General features: G+C 32.5%; 1 protein-coding gene across 1 annotated transcript in view; it reads right to left on the reverse strand.

Moving 5' to 3' along the window:
• Positions 1–776: 776 nt before the first annotated feature.
• The window catches only part of LOC111715522 (actin-binding LIM protein 3), an 18,496-nt gene continuing 2,058 nt past the window's right edge, over positions 777–17,214 (reverse strand). Inside the window, exons 2-7 of the mRNA XM_023490859.1 lie at positions 13,227–14,913; positions 13,024–13,114; positions 12,451–12,515; positions 5,530–5,590; positions 3,479–4,877; positions 777–1,426 (exon numbers count right to left, since the gene is read on the reverse strand). Of these exons, the coding sequence (XP_023346627.1) occupies positions 4,649–4,877; positions 5,530–5,590; positions 12,451–12,515; positions 13,024–13,114; positions 13,227–14,913 (2,133 nt within the window). The 3' untranslated portion in view covers positions 777–1,426; positions 3,479–4,648. The remainder of the gene's footprint in view (positions 1,427–3,478; positions 4,878–5,529; positions 5,591–12,450; positions 12,516–13,023; positions 13,115–13,226; positions 14,914–17,214) is intronic.

Consider the following 17,214-nt stretch of genomic DNA (forward strand, 5'->3'; position numbering starts at 1 on the left):
AACCTCAGTTCTCCTCCCTCTGCCCTCCCCCTTACTCCTACTCCATCTTCTCAACATGTAGTGATTAGCATAGAGTGTGAAGGGGGGATGCTGCATACCAACCTCCCCCCCTTCCTCCTCATATTTGGACTCCCCCCCCTCTCGACTAAATTATCCCGCAGCTGGCTTTATGTTAGACCCCTAGAACCCTAGTAGTTCATGAAGTTTATAGCTGGAAGATAGATAGATAGATAGATAGATAGAAAAAGAGATAGATTGATAGATAGATAGATAGATAGATAGATAGATAGATAGATAGATAGATACATGGATGGATATTTAGATAGGTAGATATATATATATATATAAATATTTAGATAGATAGATAAATAGATAGATAGATAGATATTTAGATAGATAGATAAATAGACAATCATGTATTTGCCTAATATAGGATACGCAGAGATGAATTAAGGCTTTAATCAAGAATAACATAAGTTTAAATGTAGATTAAATAGATAGATAGATAGATAGATGTAAGTATAAATAAATGGATAGAATAGAGATAGACGAATATATGTGCATAGATAGATAGATAAACAAATGAAAAAAATAAGAACTGTCGTTATAATTTCAGTAGAAGTAAATATTTGCCTTTACTTCATAGCTCTAAGCTGATTGGATAATGAGATAGATAGAAAGATAGATGTTACCACCATACTATTTCTATTGGTTCAGAATAGACATTAAACACATGTCTGAACACTGATTAGATCAGGCGCTAATGGACAGTGTTTAGGGGAGGGGTATTTCCTGGAAACGTAAAAAATCTAACTTTAAGCTTTAAATGTAAGATATAAAAAATAAAATGTAAAATGCCCGATTTACATAAAATACAATTAAATTTTACTCAAATGCAGAAAATTATAAATATATGTAGTGTACATAAAATTATAAATATATGTGGTGTACAACTGTACATAAAAAAGGTTCGGCAATGAAAAACAAAACCCGTCACTGTGATAAACTGCAAATAAACAAATGTGTACAATGTAAATAAACAAATGTGTACACTGTACACTGTAAATCATTATTTATGTAAATTGGAGATTTCTATGTTGCTGGATAAATATATGGCTATAATATTGTGAAAAATAATATTTTTTAGCTATTTTGTAGTTTTCTAACAAGAAGCTATTTTTATGAAAAAATAGCTAATCTGGCATACTTTTAGAGCTATTTTAATGGTATATGAATTGAATTTTTAAGAAGATATTGTTTTCGCCATTTCTATCTGGTATTATTATGAAGATTGTGATGAATAAAAATTGTTTACGTCATCGGTCGCAAACTGTACTGTATCTTGCAGTTGTTTACAAACAAACCTTTCTTGGGGGATTTCTACAGCAATTTACAGGGTATCCGGTTTGCCCTTAGACAAGAACTCCTGAAAAATCAAATTGTTAATTGTCAAGTAATACAAAAAAATGTTTGAATATTATGAAATGTGTTCCTGACCAATTCCAAATTAGTAACAAAAAAGATTCAAAAATGTTGGGCAAAATTACAATTTGAAAACTTACTTTTTATACTACTATTGATATAATCTTTTGTCTTATTTTTATTAAAATGATTAAAGTCCTCACTCCTCACAAGCTCACTATTCTTTACTCTAAATTCATAAAAAAAATGTTTAACATTCTTATGAATCATTCGCTAATGCATTTTAAGATATTTCTTTTTAAACTCAAATATAAAAGGCCATTAATCAAATCTTATCAAAACTAAAAATCACTTTTTAAATTGTTTAAACAAAAATAATTCAGGGGTGTATAATTTGAAGGGGTAAAAAATTAAGGTAAGAAAAAAGAAATATGTATTTTCCCCTAAAAATAATTTTCTCCAATTAAGGGATTTCAACGCTACAAAAAAAAACACATTTCATCCGAGGAAAAAATATAATTTTCAACAGGTGGGAGGTGGTGAACGATTTTTCGAGAAACTAAAATAATAAACAAATTCTTCAGGAAAAAATTTGGAAATTAACATTTTTTTATTCCAGCATGAATTTCGGAGGAATGTGATATTGTTAAAATTAAAAAGTCTTACATATACCATATCTTTTAAATACTAAATACTAAATACATATACCATATCTTTTAAATACTAAATGGCATACAAATTTACAAATTTACAAATTTACTTTTCTAAAATTACTTTATCCTATTCAAATATTTTCTTCTTAGGTTTTCTTAATTGATTTAAATTTTTAGAGAATTTTTCAAAAAGGCAAGATATCTTTTTATTACATCAATAATAACTTTATCTTAAAAATTTTGATTCGTACAAATAGGTGTTGCACATTTGGTTGCACATGATACATCTAAGAATTTTTTCTGCGGCACCCTACCATATCAAACTATATAAATATACAATACAAACCAGGGAATAGGATTAAGGGAAGGGAAATGGCACTGGTCTGGCATGAGAAAGCCAGTCGCACTGCTTTGCAGACAAGTTCGGTAAACCTTACATACACTCTTTTGGAACAGACACACAACATGACTACAGTCAAGGAAATTGCAGAACAATGTTGTCAATTATAAATAAGCTTGAATAACGAGAAGTTTATTGTAAACTTTAATCAAATTATATTCTTTGCATGGAAATTTCGCATATAGTTGACTTAAATGTATAAATACCGAGATTCTTATGTACTGTATAAACCTTCAGTACACACCTTCGGTTCGGTAAACCTTACACAAACTCTTTTGGTACAGACACACATGCATGACGTTTCCGCCCCCTGATTTAAACTAAACCCCTGATTTTATGAAAATATATAATTCATAAAAACTATAAAAGTCTAATATCGTGTAAACTATAAATATATGAATTTAGTTGAACACGATTTATATCTTACTGAGATCTTAAAGGGGGGGGGGGTTACAGGGGCTGTCCCCTGGAGGAAGTAAAAACAAAAATTATGAGTGATCCACCCTCCGAAAAAATGAGTAAATTCCCCCGGACAGTAATTCCTAAATGTTTACTTTAAATATCAATTAAATTAACTCTTATCTCCACCAGGCCTGTTTATATATACAGGGTAACTCGTAAAACAAAACTGGAAATGATCTATCTATCTATCCCTTTATTCCTATATCACTCTATCCACCTATCTATTACTCTTTCTATCTACCTATCACTCTATCTATCTATCTCTGTTCTTATTTACATATGTATTGTTTCAATTAAACCCAAAAAGAGTGTGTAGATAACACAAGGTTAAAAAGGCAATATTACGTTATTTCTAGAATCAGAATAAGTAGAAGAGTAGTTGTATGTAGGTGTGTATGGACAGAAAATTCATCCGGTTAAATATTAGAAATTTAAAACTATTTTGTTCATCTCATTAGGTCTTCAATAGGAGTTATCATCGAAAACATGTAAAATTTTAATCTTTTAGTCTGAAGTGTGATTGTTAAATTGTTAATATTACCTCTTCATGTTTTATAGTTCTAGTTCAGACATTCCAGACAACCAGGTGTAGCATGCAGCATGCTTCTTCCCCATCTTGTATATTTCATAGCTATGGTGCAGCAAGCAGTATTCCAGACAACCAGGTGCAGCATGCAGCATGCTCCTTCCCCATCTCGTATATTTCATAGCTATGGTGCAGCAAGCAGTATTCCAGACAACCAGGTGCAGCATGCAGCGTGCTCCTTCCCCATCTTGTATATTTCATAGCTATGGTGCAGCATGCAGGCTGGAGCATGCTCCTTCCCCATCTTGAATATTTCATAGCTATGGTGCAGAATGCAGCATGCTCCTTCCCCATCTTGTATATTTCATAGCTACCGTGCAGCATGCAGCATTCTGCTTATTCTTTTACCTTTATCAATTAATCTATGCAAGCATGCACAGATACTTTTCAGAATGCAGAATGTGTCAAATCACCACAGCATGCATTCTCTGCATTCTTCAGCTATTCTGACAATTTTAAAGCTCAAATACTTCATCCGAGGAAATATCACTGATTATTATTTCTCAAGCTACCGACAATTTCATTTTTCATCAAGCTGCTAAGTGAAGTCCCAAAAGTTCAATATAATTATCACTCTAGTCCAGTTTAACAAAAACTAAGGGACCGAAAACATATAAGTACGATGTAAAACTATCTATATATATAGTTTATATATAGATAGAGTACAACGTGATGGGATTAAATCTCAAATGTCCTTTAACGGGTGAGTTCATCCTGAATCAAGTTACAATCATGAGTCTAAAAACTAACCCTGATTCGGTTTCAATTCGTTATCATTTTCTAATGTTTATTGTTTACATTCAATGATATTGTACACTATGTACACTATGTCCGAACGTTGGTGGTCATTTCGAACAGTCTAGGTGAAATTAAACTATTTTATCCCTTGTGGATATTCTTAACTACGTACAACCTTTTTAATTCATGATTGAACTTCTTTGGTGACGTCACTGGTTTATTTATAAACTAGATTCATATCATTGTACTGTACAGTATTGTACAGTGGAGTTTACTGTGTACTGTAATGTAGTGTATAACTTGTACATGACAATTCTGTACATGACTGTAAATTTAGTTTTTAAGATATTCATGTTTTAACAGATTTTCTGAGATTTTGAATTCGATTTAGAATAATTTGACGCGCTTTTTAAGCTCGTTTCGCCGCCATTGTGGATAACTGTAGAACTCGGGGCGGCCACACTCGAACACGAGTTCGAAATCGGAATCCGCCAGATGGCGCTCCAGGTTACATCTGTCTACATCGTGGGGTAGACGGTAGTTGGAGGTTAGGAGTAGATGGATTGGATAGATTTTAGGAGCTTTGCTTAACCCTGTAGCCATATTCGGCAGTGACCTAAAAAAAGTGTATAAAAATATTTTCTCAACTAATTTAGGTCGATTTGAGATTTTTTAGACTTGATTTTCGTTTGTCTGTTTATGTCTGCCACAATATCTGTTTATATCTGCCACAATATCTGTTTATGTCTGTCACAATATCTGTTTATGTCTGTCACAATATCTGTTTATGTCTGTCACAATATCTGTCCATGTCTGTCACAATATCTGTTTATGTCTGTCACAATATCTGTTTATATCTGTCACAATATCTGTTTATGTTTGTCACAACATTTGTGTGTCTGTTTCAATATCTGTTTTTACATGTCATAATATCTGTTTATGTCTGTCACAATATCTGTTTATGTCTGTCACAATATCTGTCATAATATCTGTTTATGTCTGTCACAATATCTGTTTATGTCTGTAGCCTAAACTGTCACAATGTATTAAAAGCTGGTTCAAAAAATGTCGAAATAAAAGTATGTCTATAAATGTCGCTTTGTCTGTCAATGTGTTTGTCTCTCACTAGCCTCTTGCATCTACTTGCCTGTATATCAGGCGTCTCCCTACAGGCTACATGTCTACCTATCTATCGTCTTTTTAACATCACTATCGTCTATCTATCTATCGTCTATCTATCGTCCGTCTAAGTGCCAATCTTTATTTACCTATTAATATGAGAGGAGTAGGATCGTCCGCTCTGCTCAGAAGTTGACATATTTCTCAACCCTTAATAATCATATTCTTAGGTAAGTGGATAGATAGATAAATAAACAGACATTTAGATTGGTTGATAGATATGTAGATGGATAGATTAATAGATAGATAGACAGACAGACATATAGATAACTGGATAGATAGATAGATGGATTGAATTCGAGTTGTATGAAATTAGATATATAAATACATAGATGGATAGATTGATTGATAGATAGATAGATATGCAGATATATAGATAGATAGATAAATAAACGGATATATAGATATAGATAGATAGATAGTTAGATAGATAGATAGATAGATAGAGATAGATAGATAAATAGATAGATAGATATGCAGATATATAGATAGATAGATAAATAAACGGATATATAGATTGGTAGATAAATAAATAGATAGATAGATATAGATAGATAGATAAATAGATAGATAGATATGCAGATATACAGATAGATAGATAAATAAACGGATATATAGATTGGTAGATAGATAGATAGATAAATAGACAAAAGGATAAATGGGTAAATGGATAGATATAATATAATATATAGCTATGGTGGCAATATAATCTTGAAACACTCCAGGTAGAAGTTAATAAAAGAAAAGATACGAGACCAGTTGTGCCGTTCTATATATTTTAAAAAACCGGATTTATATTTCATTTTATTTTTACAATTTTATTATAACTATTTACAAAACTGTAATTTTTGTTCGCAGTGTTTTTGGACAGAAATTTTCTCTTTATCGAGAAGGTTCAAGCCTTTTAATTTTGTCCCGAGCTTTAGCCAGGGACAAAATATAATCTTAATTGTTTATGTATTGTTACTCTTTTATCTTTTAAACTTTAAATACCTATTATTTAAGTAGCTTATTTTGTATGTGTCTTCATAAATACCCTGTCCTGTAGTGTTGAAGGTTTCATAAATCGAAAATTGCAAAAAGAGTTTTGTTTCAACCGTAGCTGAGAATATTGTGTTAGTTAGATAGATAGATAGATAGATAGATAGATAGAAAGATAGAAAAATCATTAGAGATAGATAGATAGATAGATGAATAGATAAATGGATAGCTTGCCACACAGATAGATGAATAGATGGAAAGATATATAGATATATAGATAGATGAATGTATGGACAGATATATAGATACATAAGTAGATAGTAAGATAAATAGATAGATGGATAGCTGGATAGATAGATAGATAGATAAAAATATAAATGGATAGATATATAAAAATATGGATAGCTGGATAAATAGATAAAGAGATAGATATATAAAAAGATGGATAGCTGGATAGATAAATAGATAGATAAAAATATAGATGGATAGATATATAAAAATATGGATAGCTGGATAGATAGATAGATAGATAGATAGATAGATAGTTGGTTGGTAGATAGGTAGATAGATTAAGTTAATGGTTAAAGTGGAAGGTAAGGCAATGAACAGAAATAAGCTGTTTCGTGATAGAAGTAGCTATAAAGGATAGAAGGATAGAAGGATAGAAGTATTTCCACATTTTATAAAACTTTAACTTAAAATAAATACAAAAATAGGCTAAAATTAATCATGGACCACGAAAGCAATATTGCTAAAAAATGTTCCCTCTTTCATTTTAACCAAAAAAAGTTGGAATCATGCATGTAGTTTCCTAGCAATTATCTTTCAGCTAGAAAAACAAGGATTTCTCCGTCGTAAATGGTTAAAACTAGGTTATGAGGGCAGCGTCTTCAACCTCTTTAAACAAACTTGACATCTGTTCTTTATTCATTATAAAATTAGGTTAGATTGTTAGCAAACTTTAATTATAAACTTTGTTGAGTAAACACTAATCAGTTCAATTCAAAGGTTTAATAATAGAATATACAATATAAACATACGGAAAAAATCCTACGGGGCGGTTGCACAAAAAACTATAGAAAAATAGTACATTAAACTTACGTCAAAATAAAGTGAATACCATGTAAGGTTGCAATCTTAAATGTTTCAAACTGTATTTTTGAAAAGTTACTGAGAAGAATAAAAGTTTTATAAAGGAATTGAGTCTTTGCCACCAACTCTGATTTTCTAATTCCTAAATCTCGGGATTCCAATGTCGTAGACCTGTTACATTTCAAACTATGACTTCTGTTAGATGAAATAATATAAGTTTGAAATATCAAAGGTTTACGACATTTGGTTTCAAAGATATAGGTATTTAAAAATCAAAGTTTGTGGCAAAGACTCAACTCCTTTCTAAGATATATACCAGATCAATATATATATCTGGTATATATATATATATACCAGATCAATCAGATAAAATTGATTATTATTATTATTATCTTATTTTGCTTGCAATCGTTTTGATGCCAGTGCTGAATATGATAATTTACGATTTTTTTAACGTTATCTTGTTCACGTGTAGATTTAACGGTTCTGTCAATATTCCAGAAAGATGTGACTTTCGATCACAATATTACCCATTAAACATAATTTGTTAGACTTTTTTCTTAAATACTTTATTGTTGGCATATGCATTTTGAAGGAAAATGTATTAAATAAACAAATCAGTAAAGTAAATGATTATTGAAATAAAGACGAAAACACGTTTGATTTCAAATAGAAGAAACCGAATGCTGTTCACTCTGGTTAGTCCGGTGTGTGTTGAATACACTGTATATATACAATTAAAAGGTAATCAAGCTTTATTTAATCAATGGCCGAATTTAAAGAATTTGAGCGGCGGTTTAAATTTAAGCCACGGCTTAAATATGGTTGGTTCCACTTAAAATTGTATCAAATGTTTCAAGAGTTAAGCCGGCGCTTAATTTAAACCGGATTTTGGCAGATTTAAACCGCGGCTCAAATTCTTTAAATTCAGCCTCAGATTGATTTCACGGGATTAAATTCTAAAGAAGCTTGTTAGAAGTTCATTTTGACGTTAAATTGATTAATTTCATTTAAATTGAAAAAAAAAATTTATTTTGGTGTGAAACAATTTACGCAAATCCATGTTAAAATCAACTTATTTACACAAATCCATGTTAAAATCTGACTTATATACGCAAATCCCTGTTAAAATCAGACTTATTTACGCAAATCCATGTTAAAATCAACTTATTTACACAAATCCATGTTAAAATCTGACTTATATACGCAAATCCCTGTTAAAATCAGACTTATTTACGCAAATCCATGTTAAGATCAACTTATTTACGCAAATCCATGTTAAAATCAGACTTATTTACAAAAATCCATGTTAAACCAGATCTTTACAAAGGAATGTCATTTACTTTCAGAAAAATCTAATTTCAGACATTTACTAATTTGTTATGCATTGATAAAAGTTATATTCCAGAAAAAATATCTGATAAGAGTTAAAACATGGTTGAAATTAATAATGAAAGTTGGCATAACGACCCTCAAATTGCTGCTATGTCAACAATTTATCTATTTCTCAGACACGGGAGCGGGAGGCTGTGCAACCTGGCCAGGATGCACATGCACTCCGACATTCTGGACCAGGTTTCAAATGAGGAAATATTAAAAATAAAACAAACCAAGAGTTCTTAAATTTGGAGGCAGTATTATTAAAGCTTTTAATTATTTTTTGTTAATTTTAAGTCCATATCACATGAATGTAATGCCATTTTTAATCCGTTTTTAAAGGTTCAAAACAACTGCATGTTTCCAGAACTTTTTACCAAAATTTCTTTTATTTTTCTTATTTTAACCCATGGATTGAACAATCTTCATCATCAATACGTATAATGTAGATGCAAACATCACCCACCGGACCTATTTATTGGTTAGGGAATATTTATATAGGGAAATTTGAGAATATTTTTATTAACAATGTTTTGGGACATCTTTTCTCTCACAAAGCGCCACAAAATACAGATTTAGGTATCGTTAAAAAAACATTAAATGATACTGTCTCCAGTGTAATCTAGTCATAATATGATTGATATTGATATGATTTATGATAAACTCAAAAAAAAATATTTAAAAAAAAAGAAGTTTTTTGCTCTTTTTCTACTAGATTTTATAATGGTATGATTGGTAATTATGGTCAAATGACTAATAGTCAGGTAGATTAATATAGATTTTAAACTTAATTTTTCTTTCTTAATACGTTTTTTAGGGGGGCGCATAATTTTTTTTGCCGCGCTAACGCGCGCAAAAAATTCACCCTCCTAAACTAAACCTCCACTACGCCCCTGACAAATACCAAGAATCCTAAGAGGAGGTGGGGTTTAACCCTCCCTCCCTCTTTTATATGCGCGCATGTATCCCTGAATTGAACCAACAAACTGTTTAACACTAAGCGCGCAAACATGTCTACACCTAAATGCAGATACGCACACCACGTAGAACTAACAGCAACTATAAGTACATCTTTCTGTATTGGAATATTTTCAACTGATATTTAGATCTTTCATTTAACATCCGTCAACTATAGCGTTAAATAATGTATCTATTTTTAAATACCAACAAAATAGTATAAAATAGCAAGTACGTAGATTCTACATTTAATGGGTAAAAAAGGGAGTTAGAGTCAAGCCTCGCTTTAATCAGGACCTCTTGTTTACCGTGACGTTAACATACAGAATCTACTATGTAAACAAACAAACAAACCGTACACTCAGCTAATATTTACATTGTATTGAGCAGCTGACTAAATTTGATTAATTACTTAAAGGTACTGTAGGCGTAATTACTTAAAGGGGCTGTAGGCGTAATTACTTAAAGGGACTGTAGGCGTAATTACTTAAAGGGACTGTAGGCGTAATTTCAAGCACGATATGTCCGATTCACAAACGGTAACCTTTGAACATTTGTCTAATCAAGGATTTAGAAAATGTAATTTTTTAACCAAATTATTTCTATTTTTAAAAGTTACTTGTGGATATGTGTTCCAGAGACTATGATACTATGGAAAGAATTTAACACCTTTTCAATTGGAGAAACGACGATATCTTCTGCAATGTTTCTCAGACATTAAATAAATAATTTTTAAATTATCCCCTCACACAAGCTTTCAAATATTCTATGCATTTATCAAACTAATCCATTCCTGATAATATTTACAATTATTTTATCATTTTTTTTCGGTGGTATCTTATTCTTAAATAGTTTAGTCTAAATATTGAATTTCCTGATTTTCTTGAATTTTCAGTTTTTCAGCAAAAATTTCCCGTTACTTTGATCATTATAAATACATGTGTATATTGCACTAAGCTTTCAGGACGCTTCGCGCCCATTTTCTAGAAACCTTTTTAGGTTTTAAATGTTGATATTCAAGCAAAAAAAAATGCTATCCTTCTCCTTTTCTGGGTCATGAAAGTTACCACAAAAAAGCTGTTTCGGACAAACTGTTTTCAAAAATAAACAATCATATGGCAATTATCAATAAAAGAAAGATTACGTGTGTATTATTAAATTATTTGAAAGATTTATTTAATGAAAAATATACAATTATAGAATAATAATAATTTGAAAAATGTTTATTAACAGAAAATAATGATTATTTTAAATTTGAGCAAACTAGAATATTTAAAAGTGCAAATACATAATAAACTAAATGAAAAAATCTCATATTTTCACTTAAATGAAAATAACTTTTAGTGCCCCCCCCCCTTATTTATTATTTTATCTATCACTACCCACAAATCATACAATGGGACAATCCTAAGGTAAACTTAAGTCTTCTGCCTTGAATATGGTCTTTTAATGGCTTATTTTATGATTTGGCAAAGAAAGAAACAAGTTTACAGTTGCAGGGAATCATGAATATAAGAAAACAAACAGTATAAATTCTGTAAAATCGTCTCTAAAGTCTCATCCTTTGTGGGTAACCCTGTATGATCTGTAATGTATATTTATATCAGAGATAAGAGAGTTACAGAGATTGATTAACACCTGTCCTATAATATGAAATTTTTTCCACAGCATGTTTTATTGTGTACAAGTACTGTACACGACCAATCAGGAGACATCTGTATTCAGGGATATTTAAGGATCCTTTAAATAGGAAATGCAAAATCTTTAAAAATAGACAATATTCATAAACGTTAGGTTTTATGTTTAAAATTGGAGTATTTCTTTAAAAGTTGTAAAACTTTACCCCTGAATGCAACAAATGGCCGTGAGATGTCAGTCAAAAAACATTACATGGAACCGTAGCATGGCATGCCGGGACACTATAGGCCTGCTCAGCCTATCCAGGTAGGGTGTATGTCATATGAGCAGTCTGTGTAGTCTCTGATTTATATACATGACTTCTCACTAGCTATCTTTCTATCTCAACTGGTTTAGCAATTATATAAACGTTTAACACCTCTTAACGTTTATACTTTATACTTTAAAATTGATAAACAATTCAAATTATTTAAGACAAAATTAATTTTGTCATAATAAAATGGATCCTAAGTTAAAAGAAATGACAGAAATAGTTGGAAGGGAATGTAGAAGTATTATCAAGTGACCCTCCAATTATAGAAAGGCATGACAGATTCACAAAAGTACCATTAAAACACTGTGTGATCAAGAATGAATGAGATATCTAGGATTTATCTTCATAAAAATTTTCCAATTATGGCTTCACTTAAAATTACTTACAAGTACGGATTTCTTGCTAGAGTAACAATTAAACATTGTTCAAGCTAGAAAACCTGCAATATCATCCACATAAAGGGTATCATTGTGAATTGTGAATCCACATAAAGGGTCCCATTGTGAATTGTGAATCCACATAAAGGGTCCCATTGTGAATTGTGAATCCACATAAAGGGTACCATTGTGAATTGTGAATCGGACATGATCTTCTTTATAAAGAGGATCACTTGAAATTACAACTAAAGTCTCTTTCAGAATATAATATCTACCTTGTGTGTATGTTGTGGAGGATTTTAAATCCCTTCGGTTTACTGTAGCAGAGACACGCCCATCCCTATACACGCCCCCATACTCATTCTCATTCAAGTATCAACTCAACTAATTATAATTAAAGAAAGTGCTCATAAAAAAGACAGGAAAAATCAAATTTTTTAACCTCTTTATCTTTGAAACCAGATGTCGTTTAAAATATTAATTTTGTTATGTAGCAAAAACTGGGTTCCTTTGATACAAATCTTTTATGCGAACCCATTCTTTTAGAAATAGAAATTAAGTTTGAAGTGATCGATTCTTAATTCAGTTTACACCACCTTGAATATTGCGACCTACAAGAAAAATGCAGAATCGTTCTTTTAAACAAAACTGGATGTTTTTCTTGCCATGGGTTATGTTTGGCATTCTGGGTTAAAAAATAGAAACCTTTACATCCCACCACAAGATTTTGTTTATACATAAAGTGGAAGATTATGAAACCAAAAAACATATTTCCCCCTCCCCCTTTTTTATATAATTTGGGGGGGGGGGGGGGTATATTAAGGATTGAATGTGTATGTTTAAGGTTCCTAAGATCTAAACTCTTTTCTGATATATCAGATTTACTGCTAAACTCCGTACTGAAGGTGGGATCAAGACCAGCTTCAAAGTTCGAATATCCTAGATATAAAAATTAAATCTGAGAAAGATAAAGAAAGAAAGATATATCAATTTGATAGATAATGATAGACAAATAAATAAGCCGTTAAAAGGAAAAAGTTGACTGCATTACCTGGAGAAAAGGTTCCGTTGATCCCAGAAGCTGGTAGAGTTGAAGATTTCCGGGTGTAACCAGGTTTAGGTGGTCCTCCTAGTGATGACACTATCCTGTAGCTAGGAGTGCTGTGAACTGTACCTGGAGTTGTGTATCCCGGTGTCCCAAGAGAACGCCCTGAGGATGACCGAAAAAATGTAGTTGGTTCATCCTCATGGCGAGAATGTGTTAAACGGGACGGAGAAGCATTAACTGGAGAATCATAACGAAGTCGAAACTGGGGTTCCCTGGTGGCAGATGGTGTTCTTGCATAGCTTCGAGGATCAATAAATGCTCTTCGCTGAGCATTCATCTTCTCACGCTGTTGTACTGTATCCAGAAACACTTTCCCAAGGCCACTTCCACCCTTTGATATTTTTCTTAATGTCTCTTCCTGATTCTTTAGCTTTGCATCAAGTTGATGATCTGGAGGGGGTCCTATGTCCACGCTGTCTTCTTTTTTCATTGGTTCTGACCACCTCCTGCGACGCTTCTCATCAGCATACAAAAATGGTGGAGCTGGAAAATCATCCCGTTCGATTGGAACCACATGTTCTTCCTCAACCTTCTTCCCGTCAGGGTAATGGGACATTTCTATAGGCTCCTCATTGTTCATGTGTGGTGACCTAGGTCTAGGAGATGTATGTTGGAGAGTTTCTATCATGGCTCTCATACCAGATCTACTGCTAGACCGTGGTGTTATGGTCACCTTCCTTGTCTTATCCTGGGGAACATGAAAGTGCATAGGTGGATGGGAAGCTTTTCTATCATATGGATCAATGGGTTTACGCAGACTGGAAACTGATCTTCCTTGGCGTATATAGCTGTACGCAAATGGAATTCCAGGAGATTGGGATCGATAATCTCTTAGCATTGACCCTCCTGGGCTACTGGCCCTGGATCCATAATGCAGTTCACTCATTGTTGAGGACAGGCCATCAAATCCATCAACAATGCTTGAAGTGTCAAATCCATTGATGACAAATCCGCTTTCCCCAGGTCCAGGTCCACATCTAGGATGCCAGATTGCTGCCCCTTGAAGATACATCTCCTCCCCATCCCCAAATGGGTCTCCACATTTACTGCATCGAGCACAAGTAGGATGAAAGTGATTGTTGTCACCTGCCTGAAGAACCTTGCCAGAGATAAATCTTTGGCAGTAAGCGCACTTAACTCCATATCTTTCATGGTAATCCTTCTCACAATATGGTCTTCCTTCATGTCCCATATACTCTCCATGCAGCAGAACATTACAAGTGGTGCACTTGAAGCACCATATATGGTACTGTTTATCAAGGGCCACCAATGCTTGTCCATCCTTTAGCTCCTGGTTGCATCCTGCACAAGCATCGCTATTAACACTGTTGTATCCATTAGCTGGCTCTGGTATTATCCTGGAATCAATTTCCTTCTCTGCCTGAATACATTTCTGACACAAACAGTTCTTTCCAGTGAATGTCACTCGTTCTCCTGTTGGAAATGGTTTCATGCACCGGGCACACGTAAAACACTTTTGGTGGAAGGTGTTACCAAGGGCAGACACAACCTCTCCCTCAACATAATCATTGCATTTAGCACATTTAGTCCCATAGTGGGACTGATAGCAACGGCTGCAGTAATATTGGGATTCCTTTGTGAAAAATCCTCCTAAAAAATCAAACACACACTGACTTTAATGAATAAATAGTTCATAAGATATATCAAGATAGGAATGAGTCAACAAAATTTTGGTTAAATTCTGAAAATACCCTTTTGTCTACTTGAAGGAAATATGTTTTATTAAGCCTTTTAGCAACTTAACCCCGAAACTGTAGATATATAATGAAAAGTTGTTCAACTGTCAATTAGGGAAGGCAGGGAAAGAAATTCCAAGAATTTGCTCAGTCTTGCAGATATAATCATTTCTAGAAGATTAACTACTGTTTAGTAGGGTCCAAGGAAACTTTCAATGGGTTCAGGACAGATTTAAGATTTTAAGACCACATTTAGTATTCCATTACAGCATTATGATTAAGTATGTAGTTTTGAGATCTAAATATGCATAAATTACCACAATAGTTTCTAGTTTTCACCCTAATAACATAAAGTTGGTGCATAATTGAACGCTTAAAATTGAATAGGAACATAAACAACTACACGGTCAAAAATAGTTGCAATCAGTTCTATTTTAATGAAGAACTGTAATTATGAATTTTGTAATTGTTATTTCAGTGTTTCATAACAAAATTTTTCAAAATAAAGCGTAATGGAACTATTATGTTTTAAATTCATCTATATCCCATCAAAGTTAAATTTTATTATTGAAACAAAATGCTTTACGAAAACCTGCATGTTTTATGTATGCAAGACTTGCTGCATGCGTTTAGAAATTGCATGTCTTATTTCATTTATTGCATTCTAGAAAAAAATATCAAGTGCTGTCAAAATTCTATCCATAATTCCTGTTTGTTGAGTTCTAAACATTATTTTTAGGCAAAATATACTAAATCTGAAAAATACTTAGAACAGAAGTAAAATAACAATGACGTTTAAAACGTGTTCTCAACAACTAGGGGTTGTTTCAGAGCTTAATTCTAAACTGGGTCTGCTACCAAAAATTCCCCAGCTTAAAAGAAATTGCAAGGCATAGTTTTTAGTGACCCTCCACTTACAGAGTGGCATGTCTGATTCACAAGTTAACCATTAAAAACTTTGTATCATCAAAAACTAATGAGATATCTATGTATCTAATTATGAAGAACGGGTTATTTTCAATTGTGGCTTATCTGTCACACACCTCTGCCCCTTTAGTAAAAGTGAATTCAACCTATTTGAAGCATAAAGTCAACCTTGTTGCACCAGCTAGTCCTGTCCTTAGAGCCAGGTATAGTTCAAACTGGGACCGGAAAGGCTGACCCGGCTCGGAAATTCAAATGTACTACGGCTTCCCGTGCTGCAATCCTTAGTTTGACTAGCACATTTGAGCTACAGAAACAATGGCGTAAATTGTCAGAATTACACAATTGCTAAAACGACGATATCTTCCACATGAGTGATCGGGTCAAAGTAAATTGTGAATTGGTCATGCCCATCTTTACATGGCTGGTCACTTGAAATTATGACCGTATCTACCATTTATATCCAACTTTGTAAAATAATAGATAAACATTTATCAAATAATTTTGTGCAGAGTACAAAATTTGACATTTACCATGATTCTACAAAATTTCAAGCATTTGGACCGTAAACAATAAATGATAGATAGATAATTGATGGAAAAAATAGATAAGGAAAATAATGCGAGATTTTTAGATGATATCTAACTGACAGAACATAGAGGAAACATTTTTCATCCCAGTTTTATATTTTTTATTTTTATTATGTCATTAAAAAAATTTTTCCCTATAAACTGGAAAAAAGATTGACCAATAACTAAAAATAGACATGTATTAAATATTTACTATCATTTAGTATTAAATAAAGTGACTGTAGGAGTAATTTTTAGTGACCCTTCATATATAGCATGACATGTCCGAGCCACAATGTTACCCATTAAACCTTTTTTCGTCATCGACGGAAAAATTCGTATTTTTCTGGCTAAAAATGGTGAATAAAACCCTCCCGGGCAAGGAAAGTGCAGCAGTGTTAGCTCCATGCAAATGGCATTTCCTGAAAATCCCATAGTTTTTATGTTCGATCCGGTTTTTTTTAAAATTCAAATAAAAAAATCTTTTTTTGTGACTCCCGGACACGTGACACCTAGCACACAAAGTGTTCAGCAATTACTACAAGTGTTTCTGCAGATACAATAAGGGAAACTTCGTCATCCCTGATCCGTTAAAGGTTAAAAGGGTACCGTTGTAAATCGGACATGCCAACTTACAAAGAGAAAGTCTTCTTACGTCTACATTTCCTTTCATAAAATAAAAAAGAAGGATACAAACTGTATGACATTTTTATCATTATTATTAATATTATTATTGTTATT

The sequence above is a fragment of the Eurytemora carolleeae genome, unplaced genomic scaffold (genome assembly GCF_000591075.1).
Source record: "Eurytemora carolleeae unplaced genomic scaffold, Eaff_2.0 scaffold1808, whole genome shotgun sequence".
Taxonomy (NCBI): Eukaryota; Metazoa; Arthropoda; class Copepoda; order Calanoida; family Temoridae; genus Eurytemora; species Eurytemora carolleeae.